Raw genomic sequence first — 25,154 nt, forward strand, 5'->3', positions numbered from 1 at the left:
TGATCCGATGGAGCAGTGTAGCGAATAGAGTCGTCACATTTACCAAATATTTACATATAAACCAAACTAAAACCTGCTAAAACCTGTAATATATTCGGATTTTCCAAAGTACCATTCATCATGTTCGATGCACGATTCACGATAGAATGGAAAGTTAACACGTTCCAAGAACTGTACATTATCCACTAGTGATACCACATGCAGTAGTCATCATTCCCGATGTGAAATAAAGAGATATGGATGTGAGATGCTTCGTGAAAATAAAAATATCTTCTAGTCTGAATAGTTACCACGTCTATTCTGACATATACAACATACTACTATATTGCATAATACAAATGTCAAACCCACGACAATCACCAGCAACCATAAAGGTGGAAGAGGTATCAAAGTTCCCTTCTGGTACTGGGAAGAGCTAACTACAAAAAATATGCAATTTAAATTAGAAAACGATCTTAACTGTTTGGTTTTTTTTCGATGATATGCCTGAACCTTGTGCAAAAATGTTAATCATAGGTGAATATAAATTTATAAAAGGATGATCGGGTCGGTATCGAACCCACGACCTCCCACACTCGAGGTAAGCACGCTACCCTGAGACCATAATATGATGCGATATGCGAAAATACACACTTTACAAATGAATGTGCTGTGTAAATAATAAACAATTTGTTATATCGTTTGTGATAAAGTGACGTTGAAGACAAATATTAACATGAAACTGCAAAGTCGTTAGTTTTTTTTGTCTGTTGGGGTTTAACGTCCGAGCAGCAATATTTCAGCTATATTCAGACGATGAACATGAAATGGATGATAAAATGAACATGAAATGAAAAAAAGGATGGGTCACAAGGATAATAGGGTCGACAAATTTTGATTGCCACTGGAAAAAGGGGGTGGGTAAGGTCGGGCAATTTAGCCTCCTGTGGCGGAGCGCAAAGGTTCCTACTCCTATCGAATACCACAGCAGGGTTCTTAAACGTGCGAGGAACGTGGCATCTTTCCTAACACGGTGCACCACTATGGTTTGCGGTCAGGTTTTCCGTATTATAGCCTGACAACTCCAGCATGTAACACGCCAGGGGTACCCCATTCCTACACCTAGGGCACACATCCCAGTTGCTCTGTGGGCAGAGCGCCCTAGCCCCCGGCTAAGGTTCTGAGCACTATTTAGTCGCCTTTTACGACAAGCTTAGCGCTGCTGCAGGCCTATTTTTTTAACACCCGGACCTGCACGGGCTGAAAAATGTAGTTTATTGCAGCTTTGGACTTATAAAGAAACCTCTTCTCTTCTGACTCAACACAAAAACCTTGTATTCTAGATTTCACTTATTGATTCTACAATACAAACGACGATAATACTGTCAAAAATTATTTTACCAGGACACTTTAATGTATTACAATCGCGTCTCTCAGTGTCGGCACCACTACAGTTAGAACCATTAAACTGAGGCTCTGGTGAATCACACATTCTTGTTCTGTTCTGGATACCTCCAGCACATGTTACGCTACACAGGTTCCAACTAGACCATTTAGACCAGCCTCCATGAACTGTTTAAATAAGCGTATGTGTCAGTATGAATACAGATATTAGATTGATCGATGTCTTTTAAATCTTTTTTGGCATCCAGGGCATGTTACGGCAAGAAAACGTTACAACATTGGAACGTACATAAAAAGTAGACGGTTCTGAACTTGAAAAAAATGCATATAGCTGAACACTTAATATTGTAAACATTTGATTGGTTGATTAATCGATGGAGTTTTACACCAGAGCAGAAATATTTTATATATATCCAGGCGATGAACATGAAATGGATGAAAACATGATTATCTTCATATATTTGTCAAGCCAAAGTGGACAAAAATGAATATTTTGTAATATTAGAAAACACTCATTTTGTCCACTTTAGCTTGCCATACATATATATATTTCATACTTTTGGGTAAGTATCAGCAACTCTATCGAACAAAGGAAATGTTGCAAATGTCAAGTACCTGGACAGCTTTTTAAAAAGCAGTCTTTTTGTTCTTCTCCACTTCCTCTACATTTTCGTCCCCCAAAGAGAGACGGAGGGTTGTTACGATATCTTTCCCGTCGTGATAAACTGGGACCACACGTAGTACTACACTCTGTCCAGTGGGTCCAGTGACCAAAAAGGCCATTCACTGTTCATACATGTTTGTTTGTTGGGGTTTAACGTCCGAGCAGCAATATTTCAGCTATATTCAGACGATGAACATGAAATGGATGATAAAATGAACATAAAATGAAAAAAAAGGATGGGACACAAGGACAATAGGGTCGACAAATTTTGATTGCCACTGGGAAAAGGGGGATGGGTAAGGTCGGGCAATTTAGCCTCCTGTGGCGGAGCGCAAAGGTTCCTACTCCTATCGAATACCACAGCAGGGTTCTTTAACGTGCGAGGAACATGGCATCTTTCCCAACACGGTGCACCACTATGGTTTGCGGTCAGGTTTTCCGTATTATAGCCTGACAACACCAGCATGTAACACGCCAGGGGTACCCCATTCCACCACCTGGGGCACACATCCCAGTTGCTCTGTGGGCAGAGCGCCTAGCCCCCGGCTAGGTTTCTGAGCACTATTTAGTCGCCTTATACGACAAGCTTAGCGCTGCTGCAGGCCTATTCTTTTAACACCCGGACCTGCATGGAGCCACTGTTCATACAAAAAAAAAAAAAAAAAATGGTTAGTTTAAAAAAAAATGGTTAGTTTAATTTTATAGGGACTATACTACATGACAATGTCAATTAAATGTAATATAATTAAGACTGTTCTCCAAATTGGAAAGATATTAAAAATACAAAGTGCAAATACGTATATGAAAGTGACATTGTACCAGTCAACTATTGATACATGATGAAAAGATTTTTGAAAACTGTGTAACTTACTACGTATCACTCAATATATAAACATGTAGTATAATATATTTAAGGTTTAATTGTCCCTAATGGAGCTTTGAATTTACGGTTACAAACCAATCACCCTTGATCACAGAAATAGTAGGTTTTGACCTTTTTTAGGTTACATTGCTAAAAATGTAGGGTGTTATGTGATCTCAAAAAAGGTTTCAATATTGGTTGTATATGATTTAATACATCAAGCGGTTCCAAAGCGGAAGAATACAAATTGTGGCGGGTAAATTGAAGAACAGAATGACGTCATAATCTAATTAAATCATGGAAAGGGATTACCAGAATAATGAACAGAATGACGTCATATTCTAATGAAATCATGGAAAGGGATTACCAGGATCATGTATTGGAAAAAGTGAATAACCAAATTATGATCACGAGTGCCAAAGAAAGCATTAATTTAACGCAGTTCCGCGCACGAGTTAAAACTTAATGCGTTCTTGACAGGAGTAATTCTATTTTGATCATACATTGTTTTTTTGTGAAAAATGAACGTGAGCAAACATTGGACAGACGTAAACGATTAAAAAGCAACCAATTCAATATTATAGATAGGTAAAAAAAATGCAGCTATTTTAAAATGACGGAAAACAATTGTTGGGGTTGTGAACAGCGGATTGATATACATGTTGTGACGTTTTGTAATGTTTTGGCGGGAAAAAGTATTAGAGTGAAATTACCAACATATTCCAGTGTGAATTATAGATTATTTTTACATAGGGAACATTCGATAAGTCACTGCTATCTACATTAACAAGTAATTGATTAGATGAAACTTTCTGTTTTGTTTCGATTACTGCAAGATAGAATTATCATTGTACATGTAAGACAAAATACATATTTTTTTACAAGGCATAGGTTTTAATATTATGATGATGTAACTTAGCCCACATTGCAGACAACACGGGTGAAAAACAAATGCGAATATGGAAACTGTACTTGTTTGATTCCATAAAGGAACAAAAAAAAGAAGAGCCTGTGCCAATATTTTGCCTTTCATTATTGTTTTAGATCGATGTACCTGGACATTTTGGTTTATCACAATGACGTATGTCTGTAGATTCACTAGGGCAAAAAACACCTCCAGATGATGGTAATGGGTCATCACAGGATCTTTTCCTAGTCATGAAACCTGAACTACACGTCACACTACAGTTATTCCACATCTCCCAAGAGCTTCAACCACCATTTACTTAAACGGTCATGAAATATACAGTTGTTTTTTCGATAGAACAAAGAGTAAAATCAAAATATATTAACGAGAAATGCACGAAATATATGAAGAATTTTCTAGAAAATGATATTATCATAGTTCAAAACCTCTGTAAGGCACCGACCATTTTTATACTGAGGGGTCTTGGATTATTTCAAATTTAAGTCCCGTGCAGGTCCGGGTGTTAAAGGAATAGGCCTACAGCAGCGTTAAGCTTGTCGTAAAAGGCAACTAAGTAATGCTCAGAAACCTAGCCAGGGGCTAGGTGCTCTGCCCACAAAGCAACTGGGATGTGTGCCCCAGGTGGTGGAATGGGGTCTTTGTTTGTTGTTGGGGTTTAACGTCCGAGCAGCAATATTTCAGCTATATTCAGACAATGAACATGAAATGGATGATAAAATGAACATGAAATGAAAAAAAAGGATGGGTCACAAGGATAATAGGGTCGACAAATTTTCATTGCCACTGGAAAAAGGGGGGATGGGTAAGGTCGGGCAATTTAGCCTCCAGTGTACTCCTGGCATGTTACATGCAGGGGTTGTCAGGCTACGATACGGAAAACCTGACCGCAAACCATAGTGGTGCACCGTGTTGGGAAATATGTCGTGTTCCTCTTTCCCAACACGGTGCACCACTATGGATTGCGATCAGGTTTTCCGTATCGTAGCCTGACAACCCCTGCATGTAACATGCCAGGAGTACCCCATTCCAACTACACACTATTTTGACATTTTTTCCACAACCTACGAATTTGAACCGAAGCTTTTGACAATGGCATACACAAATGTTTCCATTTTGATGTAGGAATATATACCTGGACATTCTACTGAGTTCCAATTACGGATGTCAGTCATGTCGCCCGTACATATAGATCCATTATAGGATAGTACCGGAAAATAACATGTCCGTGTTCTAACTTGAATACCACCGACACAAGTAGCATTACATCTCGCCCAAGACGACCATTTTGACCATCCACCATCAACTAAAAAAGTCATTTATCATGTTATCGAATGTATGAAAAAGCATTCTAAATATAGGAGGAAAGTATCAATTGAAATATTAAATATTTATATTTCAAAATAATATAGATTTTCGAATGTAAAATTCTTCAGTTGTTCTATTTTAATTTTTCATGATTAATCCAATTAATGCAAAATTTCTGCAATCTTATAATATGTAAACAGACAAGTCTAAATCTTCCGACATAGGTTTAAACATATCGACAATAGAAATGAAGAGCATCTACTTAAACTATATATAATTTTAAGTACCATTCTGTGTTAGAATTAGGCAAGGGGTGGCACATCGGAATTCTCAATTTGGTCTTTTTTGCCTCAAAATATTCAAATACATCTAGAAAACAAGTATTAAGCTGTTTAAATTTATCCTGAAGCATTGGTGACGTAGATATTTTTTGACTGCTTATATAAGGAAAATCTTCGGGTAAATCTTTCCGCCATTTTCCATAGTGCTTTTCAACTAAATTAAAAGACCTATCAATATCTTAAAACGTAAACATTACAAACATTTTGACAGTAAATTCTTGAGGTTATAAGGTATAAATAATTGGATAATGTAATCAATAATCTGGGTTTTTTTCTTAATGTGCCACACCTTATTCACATTTTGCCTGATTCTTATATGGAGGAGTACGTAAATAGTTATTGTAATGTTAGTTGGGGTTTAACGTCCGAGCAGCAATATTTCAGCTATATTCAGACGATGAACATGAAATGGATGATAGAATGAAATGATGATGAAATGAAAAAGGGATGGGACACAAGGACAATGGGGTCGACACATTTTGATTGCCACTGGAAATAGGGAGAGGTGGGTATTGTTTGTTTGTTTTGTTTGTTGGGGTTTAACGTCCGAGCAGCAATATTTCAGCTATATTCAGACGATGAACATGAAATTGTTGATAAAATGAACATGAAATGATGATGAAATGAAAAATGGATGGGACACAAGGACAATGGGGTCAACAACTTTTGATTGCCACTGGAAATAGGGAGAGGTGGGTAAGGTCGGGTAATTTAGCCTCCTGTGGCGGAGCCCTATGGTTCCTTCTCCGGCAGAATACCACAGCAGGGTTCTTTAACGTGCGAGGAACGTGGCATCTTTCCTAACACGGTGCACCACTATGGTTTGCGGTCAGATTTTCCGTATTATAGCCTGACAACCCCAGCATGTAACACGCCAGGGGTACCCCATTCCTACACCTAGGGCACACATCCCAGTTGCTCTGTGGGCAGAGCGCCCTAGCCCCCGGCTAAGGTTCTGAGCACTATTTAGTCGCCTTTTACGACAAGCTTAGCGCTGCTGCAGGCCTATTCTTTTAACACCCGGACCTGCACGGGGCGGGAGAGGTTGGTAGGGTCGGGCAATTTAGCCTCCTGTGGCGGAGCCCTACGGTCCTACTCCGGGAGAATACCACAGTAAGGTTCTTTAACGTGCGAGGAACGTGGGATTTTTCTCAACACGGTGCACCATTATGGTCTGCGGTCAGGTTTCTAAGCACTATTTAGTCGCCTTTTACGACATGCTTAGCGCTGCTACAGGCCTATTCTTTTGACACCCGGACCTGCACGGGACGAAAATATATGATCAGGCAAAATGTAATTAGATATTTCTCGTAACAAATATGAAGAAATGTATAAAAGATACAAACATATTGAAATGAAAAAAAAGTTTGCGACAAATATGATAGTCAACAAACTCACTTGTGCACAAGGTTAATATAATTTACCTGGACATTTTCCCATGGTACATACAATCAACTCTTCTGAAGATCCGTCACAAGTATTTCCTCCGAAAAGTAGGACCGGATCATTGTATTTTCTCTCACGTCTTGTTCTTCCATTATCACATGAAGTACTACAGTCCGCCCAAACAGACCAAGAACTCCACGATCCATTTACTATATGTACATTACTACAATTTAATTTTACCAACCCAAACTTCAGTAATTATTTATAATTAATTCAATATTCAAATACATAATAATTAATCGTAAAAAAACTAATCTTTAAATATAAAGACCACCTACCACTTTATTACGCCATTTTATTTATATTTCAGTATTGCGATATATCCTCCGTTCGATGTGTTCATTTTCCTACTTATTCGTAAATTTAACATGCTAAGTAACTTGGGTGCTTCCTAAGGTATGAAAGCAGACTAACTGAATCTTTAAAAACCTGGACATTCAAATGAATTACATCCGCGAAGTTCAGTGTCATTTCCAACAAACTCAACCCCATTAAACGCTGGTTCTGGAAAGACACAATCCCTTGTTCTGTTACGGATACCACCACCACACGTTACATTACATGTACTCCATTCTGCCCAGAAAGACCATCCACCATCAACTTATTTATCAAATAAAAAACAAACAGAATTTTATTTAACCAAGCGGGATTGGCATGTATGCGAAAAAACTGCTACCTGATCCGCATGTTTGTGTACGGATAAAAATCCCCATATCAGTTCTAGACAGAATACAATATGAACGTTATTACCAAAGTGGGTTTTAATTGGTAAAGAAGTGTCAGAGGAGAATAGTATTATTGATACTGGCGGATAAAATTTACAAGAGCTAACATTGCTTTGAGCTAATAATAAAGGACGATGTGACCCCTTTTACCTCGAAAACATTTAAGATAAATTCGAAATTTGATTGATAAACAGGGCAGGAATTTTGAATAAGGAAATAAAAAGAGGCTATTCCGAATCGCTCATTTAGTCTATAAAAAGTTGTATACTAGTAAAACTAAGTATGGTCCAAATATTGCACAGATAATATTTATCATAGAACTGAAAATGTAAATATTAATTATGGTCTTTCTCATATAACTGAATAAAATGCTAAAAGTGCAAAAAATCATTAAAATATACAATCAACCGATATTTTACAAATTTACACCAATCATAATCTGTACCTACTTTACATATATATGTAATTCGAAGAAGTGTCAACAGACTTCTCATAAATTTGCATAAGTAAAAGATATTGGAACACTGAACATTTAATCAGTCAATTTTAATCATCAATCTGCTTTCGTTTTCTTAATAATAGGCAAAAACTGTCAAATAGGTAAAATTACAAAAAAGGGCAATAACTCCAAAATTAGTAAATCTATTATTTTGAAATGTTTAGGTTTGTTTGTTTGTTTGTTGGGGTTTAACGTCCGAGCAGCAATATTTCAGCTATATTCAGACAATTAACATGAAATGGATGATAAAATGAACATGAAATGAAAAAAAGAAAGGATGGGTCACAAGGATAGTAGGGTCGACAAATTTTCATTGCCACTGGAAAAAGGGGGGATGGGTAAGGTCGGGCAATTTAGCCTCCAGTGTACTCCTGGCATGTTACATGCAGGGGTTGTCAGGCTACGATACGGAAAACCTGACCGCAAACCATAGTGGTGCACCGTGTTGGGAAATATGTCGTGTTCCTCTTTCCCAACACGGTGCACCACTATGGATTGCGATCAGGTTTTCCGTATCGTAGCCTGACAACCCCTGCATGTAACATGCCAGGAGTACCCCATTCCAACTACACACTATTTTGACATTTTTTCCACAACCTACGAATTTGAACCGAAGCTTTTGACAATGGCATACACAAATGTTTCCATTTTGATGTAGGAATATATACCTGGACATTCTACTGAGTTACAGTTACGGATGTCAGTCATGTCGCCCGTACATATAGATCCATAATAGGATAGTACCGGAAAATAACATGTCCGTGTTCTAACTTGAATACCACCGACACAAGTAGCATTACATCTCGCCCAAGACGACCATTTTGACCATCCACCATCAACTAAAAAAGTCATTTATCATGTTATCGAATGTATGAAAAAGCATTCTAAATATAGGAGGAAAGTATCAATTGAAATATTAAATATTTATATTTCAAAATAATATAGATTTTCGAATGTAAAATTCTTCAGTTGTTCTATTTTAATTTTTCATGATTAATCCAATTAATGCAAAATTTCTGCAATCTTATAATATGTAAACAGACAAGTCTAAATCTTCCGACATAGGTTTAAACATATCGACAATAGAAATGAAGAGCATCTACTTAAACTATATATAATTTTAAGTACCATTCTGTGTTAGAATTAGGCAAGGGGTGGCACATCGGAATTCTCAATTTGGTCTTTTTTGCCTCAAAATATTCAAATACATCTAGAAAACAAGTATTAAGCTGTTTAAATTTATCCTGAAGCATTGGTGACGTAGATATTTTTTGACTGCTTATATAAGGAAAATCTTCGGGTAAATCTTTCCGCCATTTTCCATAGTGCTTTTCAACTAAATTAAAAGACCTATCAATATCTTAAAACGTAAACATTACAAACATTTTGACAGTAAATTCTTGAGGTTATAAGGTATAAATAATTGGATAATGTAATCAATAATCTGGGTTTTTTTCTTAATGTGCCACACCTTATTCACATTTTGCCTGATTCTTATATGGAGGAGTACGTAAATAGTTATTGTAATGTTAGCTGGGGTTTAACGTCCGAGCAGCAATATTTCAGCTATATTCAGACGATGAACATGAAATGGATGATAGAATGAAATGATGATGAAATGAAAAAGGGATGGGACACAAGGACAATGGGGTCGACACATTTTGATTGCCACTGGAAATAGGGAGAGGTGGGTATTGTTTGTTTGTTTTGTTTGTTGGGGTTTAACGTCCGAGCAGCAATATTTCAGCTATATTCAGACGATGAACATGAAATTGTTGATAAAATGAACATGAAATGATGATGAAATGAAAAATGGATGGGACACAAGGACAATGGGGTCAACAACTTTTGATTGCCACTGGAAATAGGGAGAGGTGGGTAAGGTCGGGTAATTTAGCCTCCTGTGGCGGAGCCCTATGGTTCCTTCTCCGGCAGAATACCACAGCAGGGTTCTTTAACGTGCGAGGAACGTGGCATCTTTCCTAACACGGTGCACCACTATGGTTTGCGGTCAGATTTTCCGTATTATAGCCTGACAACCCCAGCATGTAACACGCCAGGGGTACCCCATTCCTACACCTAGGGCACACATCCCAGTTGCTCTGTGGGCAGAGCGCCCTAGCCCCCGGCTAAGGTTCTGAGCACTATTTAGTCGCCTTTTACGACAAGCTTAGCGCTGCTGCAGGCCTATTCTTTTAACACCCGGACCTGCACGGGGCGGGAGAGGTTGGTAGGGTCGGGCAATTTAGCCTCCTGTGGCGGAGCCCTACGGTCCTACTCCGGGAGAATACCACAGTAAGGTTCTTTAACGTGCGAGGAACGTGGGATTTTTCTCAACACGGTGCACCATTATGGTCTGCGGTCAGGTTTCTAAGCACTATTTAGTCGCCTTTTACGACATGCTTAGCGCTGCTACAGGCCTATTCTTTTGACACCCGGACCTGCACGGGACGAAAATATATGATCAGGCAAAATGTAATTAGATATTTCTCGTAACAAATATGAAGAAATGTATAAAAGATACAAACATATTGAAATGAAAAAAAAGTTTGCGACAAATATGATAGTCAACAAACTCACTTGTGCACAAGGTTAATATAATTTACCTGGACATTTTCCCATGGTACATACAATCAACTCTTCTGAAGATCCGTCACAAGTATTTCCTCCGAAAAGTAGGACCGGATCATTGTATTTTCTCTCACGTCTTGTTCTTCCATTATCACATGAAGTACTACAGTCCGCCCAAACAGACCAAGAACTCCACGATCCATTTACTATATGTACATTACTACAATTTAATTTTACCAACCCAAACTTCAGTAATTATTTATAATTAATTCAATATTCAAATACATAATAATTAATCGTAAAAAAACTAATCTTTAAATATAAAGACCACCTACCACTTTATTACGCCATTTTATTTATATTTCAGTATTGCGATATATCCTCCGTTCGATGTGTTCATTTTCCTACTTATTCGTAAATTTAACATGCTAAGTAACTTGGGTGCTTCCTAAGGTATGAAAGCAGACTAACTGAATCTTTAAAAACCTGGACATTCAAATGAATTACATCCGCGAAGTTCAGTGTCATTTCCAACAAACTCAACCCCATTAAACGCTGGTTCTGGAAAGACACAATCCCTTGTTCTGTTACGGATACCACCACCACACGTTACATTACATGTACTCCATTCTGCCCAGAAAGACCATCCACCATCAACTTATTTATCAAATAAAAAACAAACAGAATTTTATTTAACCAAGCGGGATTGGCATGTATGCGAAAAAACTGCTACCTGATCCGCATGTTTGTGTACGGATAAAAATCCCCATATCAGTTCTAGACAGAATACAATATGAACGTTATTACCAAAGTGGGTTTTAATTGGTAAAGAAGTGTCAGAGGAGAATAGTATTATTGATACTGGCGGATAAAATTTACAAGAGCTAACATTGCTTTGAGCTAATAATAAAGGACGATGTGACCCCTTTTACCTCGAAAACATTTAAGATAAATTCGAAATTTGATTGATAAACAGGGCAGGAATTTTGAATAAGGAAATAAAAAGAGGCTATTCCGAATCGCTCATTTAGTCTATAAAAAGTTGTATACTAGTAAAACTAAGTATGGTCCAAATATTGCACAGATAATATTTATCATAGAACTGAAAATGTAAATATTAATTATGGTCTTTCTCATATAACTGAATAAAATGCTAAAAGTGCAAAAAATCATTAAAATATACAATCAACCGATATTTTACAAATTTACACCAATCATAATCTGTACCTACTTTACATATATATGTAATTCGAAGAAGTGTCAACAGACTTCTCATAAATTTGCATAAGTAAAAGATATTGGAACACTGAACATTTAATCAGTCAATTTTAATCATCAATCTGCTTTCGTTTTCTTAATAATAGGCAAAAACTGTCAAATAGGTAAAATTACAAAAAAGGGCAATAACTCCAAAATTAGTAAATCTATTATTTTGAAATGTTTAGGTTTGTTTGTTTGTTTGTTGGGGTTTAACGTCCGAGCAGCAATATTTCAGCTATATTCAGACAATGAACATGAAATGGATGATAAAATGAACATGAAATGAAAAAAAGAAAGGATGGGTCACAAGGATAGTAGGGTCGACAAATTTTCATTGCCACTGGAAAAAGGGGGGATGGGTAAGGTCGGGCAATTTAGCCTCCAGTGTACTCCTGGCATGTTACATGCAGGGGTTGTCAGGCTACGATACGGAAAACCTGACCGCAAACCATAGTGGTGCACCGTGTTGGGAAATATGTCGTGTTCCTCTTTCCCAACACGGTGCACCACTATGGATTGCGATCAGGTTTTCCGTATCGTAGCCTGACAACCCCTGCATGTAACATGCCAGGAGTACCCCATTCCAACTACACACTATTTTGACATTTTTTCCACAACCTACGAATTTGAACCGAAGCTTTTGACAATGGCATACACAAATGTTTCCATTTTGATGTAGGAATATATACCTGGACATTCTACTGAGTTACAGTTACGGATGTCAGTCATGTCGCCCGTACATATAGATCCATAATAGGATAGTACCGGAAAATAACATGTCCGTGTTCTAACTTGAATACCACCGACACAAGTAGCATTACATCTCGCCCAAGACGACCATTTTGACCATCCACCATCAACTAAAAAAGTCATTTATCATGTTATCGAATGTATGAAAAAGCATTCTAAATATAGGAGGAAAGTATCAATTGAAATATTAAATATTTATATTTCAAAATAATATAGATTTTCGAATGTAAAATTCTTCAGTTGTTCTATTTTAATTTTTCATGATTAATCCAATTAATGCAAAATTTCTGCAATCTTATAATATGTAAACAGACAAGTCTAAATCTTCCGACATAGGTTTAAACATATCGACAATAGAAATGAAGAGCATCTACTTAAACTATATATAATTTTAAGTACCATTCTGTGTTAGAATTAGGCAAGGGGTGGCACATCGGAATTCTCAATTTGGTCTTTTTTGCCTCAAAATATTCAAATACATCTAGAAAACAAGTATTAAGCTGTTTAAATTTATCCTGAAGCATTGGTGACGTAGATATTTTTTGACTGCTTATATAAGGAAAATCTTCGGGTAAATCTTTCCGCCATTTTCCATAGTGCTTTTCAACTAAATTAAAAGACCTATCAATATCTTAAAACGTAAACATTACAAACATTTTGACAGTAAATTCTTGAGGTTATAAGGTATAAATAATTGGATAATGTAATCAATAATCTGGGTTTTTTTCTTAATGTGCCACACCTTATTCACATTTTGCCTGATTCTTATATGGAGGAGTACGTAAATAGTTATTGTAATGTTAGTTGGGGTTTAACGTCCGAGCAGCAATATTTCAGCTATATTCAGACGATGAACATGAAATGGATGATAGAATGAAATGATGATGAAATGAAAAAGGGATGGGACACAAGGACAATGGGGTCGACACATTTTGATTGCCACTGGAAATAGGGAGAGGTGGGTATTGTTTGTTTGTTTTGTTTGTTGGGGTTTAACGTCCGAGCAGCAATATTTCAGCTATATTCAGACGATGAACATGAAATTGTTGATAAAATGAACATGAAATGATGATGAAATGAAAAATGGATGGGACACAAGGACAATGGGGTCAACAACTTTTGATTGCCACTGGAAATAGGGAGAGGTGGGTAAGGTCGGGTAATTTAGCCTCCTGTGGCGGAGCCCTATGGTTCCTTCTCCGGCAGAATACCACAGCAGGGTTCTTTAACGTGCGAGGAACGTGGCATCTTTCCTAACACGGTGCACCACTATGGTTTGCGGTCAGATTTTCCGTATTATAGCCTGACAACCCCAGCATGTAACACGCCAGGGGTACCCCATTCCTACACCTAGGGCACACATCCCAGTTGCTCTGTGGGCAGAGCGCCCTAGCCCCCGGCTAAGGTTCTGAGCACTATTTAGTCGCCTTTTACGACAAGCTTAGCGCTGCTGCAGGCCTATTCTTTTAACACCCGGACCTGCACGGGGCGGGAGAGGTTGGTAGGGTCGGGCAATTTAGCCTCCTGTGGCGGAGCCCTACGGTCCTACTCCGGGAGAATACCACAGTAAGGTTCTTTAACGTGCGAGGAACGTGGGATTTTTCTCAACACGGTGCACCATTATGGTCTGCGGTCAGGTTTCTAAGCACTATTTAGTCGCCTTTTACGACATGCTTAGCGCTGCTACAGGCCTATTCTTTTGACACCCGGACCTGCACGGGACGAAAATATATGATCAGGCAAAATGTAATTAGATATTTCTCGTAACAAATATGAAGAAATGTATAAAAGATACAAACATATTGAAATGAAAAAAAAGTTTGCGACAAATATGATAGTCAACAAACTCACTTGTGCACAAGGTTAATATAATTTACCTGGACATTTTCCCATGGTACATACAATCAACTCTTCTGAAGATCCGTCACAAGTATTTCCTCCGAAAAGTAGGACCGGATCATTGTATTTTCTCTCACGTCTTGTTCTTCCATTATCACATGAAGTACTACAGTCCGCCCAAACAGACCAAGAACTCCACGATCCATTTACTATATGTACATTACTACAATTTAATTTTACCAACCCAAACTTCAGTAATTATTTATAATTAATTCAATATTCAAATACATAATAATTAATCGTAAAAAAACTAATCTTTAAATATAAAGACCACCTACCACTTTATTACGCCATTTTATTTATATTTCAGTATTGCGATATATCCTCCGTTCGATGTGTTCATTTTCCTACTTATTCGTAAATTTAACATGCTAAGTAACTTGGGTGCTTCCTAAGGTATGAAAGCAGACTAACTGAATCTTTAAAAACCTGGACATTCAAATGAATTACATCCGCGAAGTTCAGTGTCATTTCCAACAAACTCAACCCCATTAAACGCTGGTTCTGGAAAGACACAATCCCTTGTTCTGTTACGGATACCACCACCACACGTTACATTACATGTACTCCATTCTGCCCAGAAAGACCATCCACCATCAACTTATTTATCAAATAAAAAACAAACAGAATTTTATTTAACCAAGCGGGATTGGCATGTATGCGAAAAAACTGCTACCTGATCCGCATGTTTGTGTACGGATAAAAATCCCCATATCAGTTCTAGACAGAATACAATATGAACGTTATTACCAAAGTGGGTTTTAATTGGTAAAGAAGTGTCAGAGGAGAATAGTATTATTGATACTGGCGGATAAAATTTACAAGAGCTAACATTGCTTTGAGCTAATAATAAAGGACGATGTGACCCCTTTTACCTCGAAAACATTTAAGATAAATTCGAAATTTGATTGATAAACAGGGCAGGAATTTTGAATAAGGAAATAAAAAGAGGCTATTCCGAATCGCTCATTTAGTCTATAAAAAGTTGTATACTAGTAAAACTAAGTATGGTCCAAATATTGCACAGATAATATTTATCATAGAACTGAAAATGTAAATATTAATTATGGTCTTTCTCATATAACTGAATAAAATGCTAAAAGTGCAAAAAATCATTAAAATATACAATCAACCGATATTTTACAAATTTACACCAATCATAATCTGTACCTACTTTACATATATATGTAATTCGAAGAAGTGTCAACAGACTTCTCATAAATTTGCATAAGTAAAAGATATTGGAACACTGAACATTTAATCAGTCAATTTTAATCATCAATCTGCTTTCGTTTTCTTAATAATAGGCAAAAACTGTCAAATAGGTAAAATTACAAAAAAGGGCAATAACTCCAAAATTAGTAAATCTATTATTTTGAAATGTTTAGGTTTGTTTGTTTGTTTGTTGGGGTTTAACGTCCGAGCAGCAATATTTCAGCTATATTCAGACAATGAACATGAAATGGATGATAAAATGAACATGAAATGAAAAAAAGAAAGGATGGGTCACAAGGATAGTAGGGTCGACAAATTTTCATTGCCACTGGAAAAAGGGGGGATGGGTAAGGTCGGGCAATTTAGCCTCCAGTGTACTCCTGGCATGTTACATGCAGGGGTTGTCAGGCTACGATACGGAAAACCTGACCGCAAACCATAGTGGTGCACCGTGTTGGGAAATATGTCGTGTTCCTCTTTCCCAACACGGTGCACCACTATGGATTGCGATCAGGTTTTCCGTATCGTAGCCTGACAACCCCTGCATGTAACATGCCAGGAGTACCCCATTCCAACTACACACTATTTTGACATTTTTTCCACAACCTACGAATTTGAACCGAAGCTTTTGACAATGGCATACACAAATGTTTCCATTTTGATGTAGGAATATATACCTGGACATTCTACTGAGTTACAGTTACGGATGTCAGTCATGTCGCCCGTACATATAGATCCATAATAGGATAGTACCGGAAAATAACATGTCCGTGTTCTAACTTGAATACCACCGACACAAGTAGCATTACATCTCGCCCAAGACGACCATTTTGACCATCCACCATCAACTAAAAAAGTCATTTATCATGTTATCGAATGTATGAAAAAGCATTCTAAATATAGGAGGAAAGTATCAATTGAAATATTAAATATTTATATTTCAAAATAATATAGATTTTCGAATGTAAAATTCTTCAGTTGTTCTATTTTAATTTTTCATGATTAATCCAATTAATGCAAAATTTCTGCAATCTTATAATATGTAAACAGACAAGTCTAAATCTTCCGACATAGGTTTAAACATATCGACAATAGAAATGAAGAGCATCTACTTAAACTATATATAATTTTAAGTACCATTCTGTGTTAGAATTAGGCAAGGGGTGGCACATCGGAATTCTCAATTTGGTCTTTTTTGCCTCAAAATATTCAAATACATCTAGAAAACAAGTATTAAGCTGTTTAAATTTATCCTGAAGCATTGGTGACGTAGATATTTTTTGACTGCTTATATAAGGAAAATCTTCGGGTAAATCTTTCCGCCATTTTCCATAGTGCTTTTCAACTAAATTAAAAGACCTATCAATATCTTAAAACGTAAACATTACAAACATTTTGACAGTAAATTCTTGAGGTTATAAGGTATAAATAATTGGATAATGTAATCAATAATCTGGGTTTTTTTCTTAATGTGCCACACCTTATTCACATTTTGCCTGATTCTTATATGGAGGAGTACGTAAATAGTTATTGTAATGTTAGTTGGGGTTTAACGTCCGAGCAGCAATATTTCAGCTATATTCAGACGATGAACATGAAATGGATGATAGAATGAAATGATGATGAAATGAAAAAGAGATGGGACACAAGGACAATGGGGTCGACACATTTTGATTGCCACTGGAAATAGGGAGAGGTGGGTATTGTTTGTTTGTTTTGTTTGTTGGGGTTTAACGTCCGAGCAGCAATATTTCAGCTATATTCAGACGATGAACATGAAATTGTTGATAAAATGAACATGAAATGATGATGAAATGAAAAATGGATGGGACACAAGGACAATGGGGTCAACAACTTTTGATTGCCACTGGAAATAGGGAGAGGTGGGTAAGGTCGGGTAATTTAGCCTCCTGTGGCGGAGCCCTATGGTTCCTTCTCCGGCAGAATACCACAGCAGGGTTCTTTAACGTGCGAGGAACGTGGCATCTTTCCTAACACGGTGCACCACTATGGTTTGCGGTCAGATTTTCCGTATTATAGCCTGACAACCCCAGCATGTAACACGCCAGGGGTACCCCATTCCTACACCTAGGGCACACATCCCAGTTGCTCTGTGGGCAGAGCGCCCTAGCCCCCGGCTAAGGTTCTGAGCACTATTTAGTCGCCTTTTACGACAAGCTTAGCGCTGCTGCAGGCCTATTCTTTTAACACCCGGACCTGCACGGGGCGGGAGAGGTTGGTAGGGTCGGGCAATTTAGCCTCCTGTGGCGGAGCCCTACGGTCCTACTCCGGGAGAATACCACAGTAAGGTTCTTTAACGTGCGAGGAACGTGGGATTTTTCTCAACACGGTGCACCATTATGGTCTGCGGTCAGGTTTCTAAGCACTATTTAGTCGCCTTTTACGACATGCTTAGCGCTGCTACAGGCCTATTCTTTTGACACCCGGACCTGCACGGGACGAAAATATATGATCAGGCAAAATGTAATTAGATATTTCTCGTAACAAATATGAAGAAATGTATAAAAGATACAAACATATTGAAATGAAAAAAAAGTTTGCGACAAATATGATAGTCAACAAACTCACTTGTGCACAAGGTTAATATAATTTACCTGGACATTTTCCCATGGTACATACAATCAACTCTTCTGAAGATCCGTCACAAGTATTTCCTCCGAAAAGTAGGACCGGATCATTGTATTTTCTCTCACGTCTTGTTCTTCCATTATCACATGAAGTACTACAGTCCGCCCAAACAGACCAAGAACTCCACGATCCATTTACTATATGTACATTACTACAATTTAATTTTACCAACCCAAACTTCAGTAATTATTTATAATTAATTCAATATTCAAATACATAATAATTAATCGTAAAAAAACTAATCTTTAAATATAAAGACCACCTACCACTTTATTACGCCATTTTATTTATATTTCAGTATTGCGATATATCCTCCGTTCGATGTGTTCATTTTCCTACTTATTCGTAAATTTAACATGCTAAGTAACTTGGGTGCTTCCTAAGGTATGAAAGCAGACTAACTGAATCTTTAAAAACCTGGACATTCAAATGAATTACATCCGCGAAGTTCAGTGTCATTTCCAACAAACTCAACCCCATTAAACGCTGGTTCTGGAAAGACACAATCCCTTGTTCTGTTACGGATACCACCACCACACGTTACATTACATGTACTCCATTCTGCCCAGAAAGACCATCCACCATCAACTTATTTATCAAATAAAAAACAAACAGAATTTTATTTAACCAAGCGGGATTGGCATGTATGCGAAAAAACTGCTACCTGATCCGCATGTTTGTGTACGGATAAAAATCCCCATATCAGTTCTAGACAGAATACAATATGAACGTTATTACCAAAGTGGGTTTTAATTGGTAAAGAAGTGTCAGAGGAGAATAGTATTATTGATACTGGCGGATAAAATTTACAAGAGCTAACATTGCTTTGAGCTAATAATAAAGGACGATGTGACCCCTTTTACCTCGAAAACATTTAAGATAAATTCGAAATTTGATTGATAAACAGGGCAGGAATTTTGAATAAGGAAATAAAAAGAGGCTATTCCGAATCGCTCATTTAGTCTATAAAAAGTTGTATACTAGTAAAACTAAGTATGGTCCAAATATTGCACAGATAATATTTATCATAGAACTGAAAATGTAAATATTAATTATGGTCTTTCTCATATAACTGAATAAAATGCTAAAAGTGCAAAAAATCATTAAAATATACAATCAACCGATATTTTACAAATTTACACCAATCATAATCTGTACCTACTTTACATATATATGTAATTCGAAGAAGTGTCAACAGACTTCTCATAAATTTGCATAAGTAAAAGATATTGGAACACTGAACATTTAATCAGTCAATTTTAATCATCAATCTGCTTTCGTTTTCTTAATAATAGGCAAAAACTGTCAAATAGGTAAAATTACAAAAAAGGGCAATAACTCCAAAATTAGTAAATCTATTATTTTGAAATGTTTAGGTTTGTTTGTTTGTTTGTTGGGGTTTAACGTCCGAGCAGCAATATTTCAGCTATATTCAGACAATGAACATGAAATGGATGATAAAATGAACATGAAATGAAAAAAAGAAAGGATGGGTCACAAGGATAGTAGGGTCGACAAATTTTCATTGCCACTGGAAAAAGGGGGGATGGGTAAGGTCGGGCAATTTAGCCTCCAGTGTACTCCTGGCATGTTACATGCAGGGGTTGTCAGGCTACGATACGGAAAACCTGACCGCAAACCATAGTGGTGCACCGTGTTGGGAAATATGTCGTGTTCCTCTTTCCCAACACGGTGCACCACTATGGATTGCGATCAGGTTTTCCGTATCGTAGCCTGACAACCCCTGCATGTAACATGCCAGGAGTACCCCATTCCAACTACACACTATTTTGACATTTTTTCCACAACCTACGAATTTGAACCGAAGCTTTTGACAATGGCATACACAAATGTTTCCATTTTGATGTAGGAATATATACCTGGACATTCTACTGAGTTACAGTTACGGATGTCAGTCATGTCGCCCGTACATATAGATCCATAATAGGATAGTACCGGAAAATAACATGTCCGTGTTCTAACTTGAATACCACCGACACAAGTAGCATTACATCTCGCCCAAGACGACCATTTTGACCATCCACCATCAACTAAAAAAGTCATTTATCATGTTATCGAATGTATGAAAAAGCATTCTAAATATAGGGGGAAAGTATCAATTGAAATATTAAATATTTATATTTCAAAATAATATAGATTTTCGAATGTAAAATTCTTCAGTTGTTCTATTTTAATTTTTCATGATTAATCCAATTAATGCAAAATTTCTGCAATCTTATAATATGTAAACAGACAAGTCTAAATCTTCCGACATAGGTTTAAACATATCGACAAAAGAAATGAAGAGCATCTACTTAAACTATATATAATTTTAAGTACCATTCTGTGTTAGAATTAGGCAAGGGGTGGCACATCGTAATTCTCAATTTGGTCTTTTTTGCCTCAAAATATTCAAATACATCTAGAAAACAAGTATTAAGCTGTTTAAATTTATCCTGAAGCATTGGTGACGTAGATATTTTTTGACTGCTTATATAAGGAAAATCTTCGGGTAAATCTTTCCGCCATTTTCCATAGTGCTTTTCAACTAAATTAAAAGACCTATCAATATCTTAAAACGTAAACATTACAAACATTTTGACAGTAAATTCTTGAGGTTATAAGGTATAAATAATTGGATAATGTAATCAATAATCTGGGTTTTTTTCTTAATGTGCCACACCTTATTCACATTTTGCCTGATTCTTATATGGAGGAGTACGTAAATAGTTATTGTTATGTTAGTTGGGGTTTAACGTCCAAGCAGCAATATTTCAGCTATATTCAGACGATGAACATGAAATGGATGATAGAATGAACATGAAATGATGATGAAATGAAAAAGGGATGGGACACAAGGACAATGGGGTCGACACATTTTGATTGCCACTGGAAATAGGGAGAGGTGGGTATTGTTTGTTTGTTTTGTTTGTTGGGGTTTAACGTCCGAGCAGCAATATTTCAGCTATATTCAGACGATGAACATGAAATTGATGATAAAATGAACATGAAATGATGATGAAATGAAAAATGGATGGGACACAAGGACAATGGGGTCGACAACTTTTGATTGCCACTGGAAATAGGGAGAGGTGGGTAAGGTCGGGTAATTTAGCCTCCTGTGGCGGAGCCCTATGGTTCCTTCTCCGGCAGAATACCACAGCAGGGTTCTTTAACGTGCGAGGAACGTGGCATCTTTCCTAACACGGTGCACCACTATGGTTTGCGGTCAGGTTTTCCGTATTATAGCCTGACAACCCCAGCATGTAACACGCCAGGGGTACCCCATTCCACCACCTAGGGCACACATCCCAGTTGCTCTGTGGGCAGAGCGCCCTAGCCCCCGGCTAAGGTTCTGAGCACTATTTAGTCGCCTTTTACGACAAGCTTAGCGCTGCTGCAGGCCTATTCTTTTAACACCCGGACCTGCACGGGGCGGGAGAGGTTGGTAGGGTCGGGCAATTTAGCCTCTTGTGGCGGAGCCCTACGGTCCTACTCCGGGAGAATACCACAGTAAGGTTCTTTAACGTGCGAGGAACGTGGGATTTTTCTCAACACGGTGCACCATTATGGTCTGCGGTCAGGTTTCTAAGCACTATTTAGTCGCCTTTTACGACATGCTTAGCGCTGCTACAGGCCTATTCTTTTGACACCCGGACCTGCACGGGACGAAAATATATGATCAGGCAAAATGTAATTAGATATTTCACGTAACAAATATGAAGAAATGTATAAAAGATACAAACATATTGAAATGAAAAAAAAAGTTTGCGACAAATATGATAGTCAACAAACTCACTTGTGCACAAGGTTAATATAATTTACCTGGACATTTTCCCATGGTACATACAATCAACTCTTCTGAAGATCCGTCACAAGTATTTCCTCCGAAAAGTAGGACCGGATCATTGTATTTTCTCTCACGTCTTGTTCTTCCATTATCACATGAAGTACTACAGTCCGCCCAAACAGACCAAGAACTCCACGATCCATTTACTATATGTACATTACTATAATTTAATTTTACCAACCCAAACTTCAGTAATTATTTATAATTAATTCAATATTCAAATACATAATAATTAATCGTAAAAAAACTAATCTTTAAATATAAAGACCACCTACCACTTTATTACGCCATTTTATTTATATTTCAGTATTGCGATATATCCTCCGTTCGATGTGTTCATTTTCCTACTTATTCGTAAATTTAACATGCTAAGTAACTTGGGTGCTTCCTAAGGTATGAAAGCAGACTAACTGAATCTTTAAAAACCTGGACATTCAAATGAATTACATCCGCGAAGTTCAGTGTCATTTCCAACAAACTCAACCCCATTAAACGCTGGTTCTGGAAAGACACAATCCCTTGTTCTGTTACGGATACCACCACCACACGTTACATTACATGTACTCCATTCTGCCCAGAAAGACCATCCACCATCAACTTATTTATCAAATAAAAAACAAACAGAATTTTATTTAACCAAGCGGGATTGGCATGTATGCGAAAAAACTGCTACCTGATCCGCATGTTTGTGTACGGATAAAAATCCCCATATCAGTTCTAGACAGAATACAATATGAACGTTATTACCAAAGTGGGTTTTAATTGGTAAAGAAGTGTCAGAGGAGAATAGTATTATTGATACTGGCGGATAAAATTTACAAGAGCTAACATTGCTTTGAGCTAATAATAAAGGACGATGTGACCCCTTTTACCTCGAAAACATTTAAGATAAATTCGAAATTTGATTGATAAACAGGGCAGGAATTTTGAATAAGGAAATAAAAAGAGGCTATTCCGAATCGCTCATTTAGTCGATAAAAAGTTGTATACTAGTAAAACTAAGTATGGTCCAAATATTGCACAGATAATATTTATCATAGAACTGAAAATGTAAATATTAATTATGGTCTTTCTCATATAACTGAATAAAATGCTAAAAGTGCAAAAAATCATTAAAATATACAATCAACCGATATTTTACAAATTTACACCAATCATAATCTGTACCTACTTTACATATATATGTAATTCGAAGAAGTGTCAACAGACTTCTCATAAATTTGCATAAGTAAAAGATATTGGAACACTGAACATTTAATCAGTCAATTTTAATCATCAATCTGCTTTCGTTTTCTTAATAATAGGCAAAAACTGTCAAATAGGTAAAATTACAAAAAAAGGCAATAACTCCAAAATTAGTAAATCTATTATTTTGAAATGTTTAGGTTTGTTTGTTTGTTTGTTGGGGTTTAACGTCCGAGCAGCAATATTTCAGCTATATTCAGACAATGAACATGAAATGGATGATAAAATGAACATGAAATGAAAAAAAAGAAAGGATGGGTCACAAGGATAATAGGGTCGATTTTTGATTTTGATTGAAGAAGGGATGGGACACAAGGATAATGGGGTCGACAAATTTTGATTGCCACTGGAAAAAGGGGGGATGGGTAAGGTCGGGCAATTTAGCCTCCTATGGCGGAGCGCAAAGGTTCCTACTCCTATCGAATACCACAGCAGGGTTCTTTAACGTGCGAGGAAAGTGGCATCTTTCCTAACACGGTGCACCACTATGGTTTGCGGTCAGGTTTTCCGTATTATAGCCTGACAACTCCAGCATGTAACATGCCAGGGGTACCCCATTCCACCACCTGGGGCACACATCCCAGTTGCTCTGTGGGCATAATATAATATTTCAAGAATTACACTTCAAATTTGGATGTCAAGAGCCTTCGGAATTTAATATGAAGGAAGTGTGAAATACAATCGTAACATACATGATGCACTGTGATACTGATATACTCTACTGCACATCATGATATTTATTTTTACGACTATTAATATTGGGTATTTTCGGATAACATTGCCTTAAAAATGCCAATCAATTATACGTAGGTATTATTGAACATGTTGGTATATTCACAAAAAAAAAACAAAAAAAAAATTCATATTCTACAGAACAGTATTGCAACTTCTTGATGGCGCTTGATAATGGAAACGAAACGATTACTTTTTAAATGAGTGGATTTTGACATAAGTTCTCCATTCTTATGTGTGTTTTAATTTGGAAAGCATTCAGTATCAATCGCAGGTGCTTTGGATTTGAACTTTTGTGTTTATGAAGAATGTTTTCTCAATTACTAGTTCGATTGATTGATTGTTTTCTAATGCCGTATCGGAAAACAGGGCCATATCACGGCAAGAACACTGAACAAAATGAAAATATTAAAAGCAAGATCAAAGTATCTTAATAAAATAATGAAATTAAAACAAAAATCTATTTACATATCAAAAGGTACGAAAAGGTAAATCTAAGACATAAAATATACGTACAAACATTACTTCGATAAAATATTAAAAAACTGAAAAATTAAGGAATGTATCAAAATTTAGGTTTTATTAAATAAACCGTTGTCCCGTAAGAAATCGATGTTTTTAATTGGTTGATTTAATTTAATGTGAATGTAATGAAAAATGGGATGGGACACAAGGATAATGGGGTCGACAAATTTTGATTTCCACTGGAAATAGGGAGAGGTGGGTAGGGTCGGGTAAGTTAGCCTCCTGTGGCGCCCTAAGGGTCCTACTCCGGGAGAATACCACAGCAAGGTTCTTTAACGTGCGAGGAACGTGGCATCTTTCCAAAT

The 25,154-nt window shown here is 37.0% G+C and overlaps 1 protein-coding gene across 1 annotated transcript; it reads right to left on the reverse strand.

Moving 5' to 3' along the window:
- Window positions 1-1,318: 1,318 nt before the first annotated feature.
- LOC148596694 (coadhesin-like) lies at window positions 1,319-24,321 on the reverse strand. The gene is made up of 13 exons (XM_088564305.1): window positions 24,285-24,321; window positions 22,774-22,944; window positions 22,725-22,735; window positions 22,323-22,533; window positions 20,311-20,548; window positions 18,464-18,648; window positions 16,526-16,696; window positions 15,063-15,233; window positions 14,612-14,782; window positions 12,674-12,844; window positions 11,211-11,381; window positions 8,822-8,992; window positions 1,319-1,551 (listed from the first exon to the last, which is right to left on the reverse strand). Exons 1-13 carry the CDS (start codon window positions 24,319-24,321, stop codon window positions 1,319-1,321), a joined length of 2,112 nt encoding a protein of 703 aa, XP_088420431.1.
- Window positions 24,322-25,154: the final 833 nt, after the last annotated feature.

Source organism: Perna viridis, chromosome 15, assembly GCF_037379345.1.
Source record: "Perna viridis isolate PV_CMFRI_1.1 ecotype Kerala chromosome 15, ASM3737934v1, whole genome shotgun sequence".
In the NCBI taxonomy this organism is placed as follows: domain Eukaryota; kingdom Metazoa; phylum Mollusca; class Bivalvia; order Mytilida; family Mytilidae; genus Perna; species Perna viridis.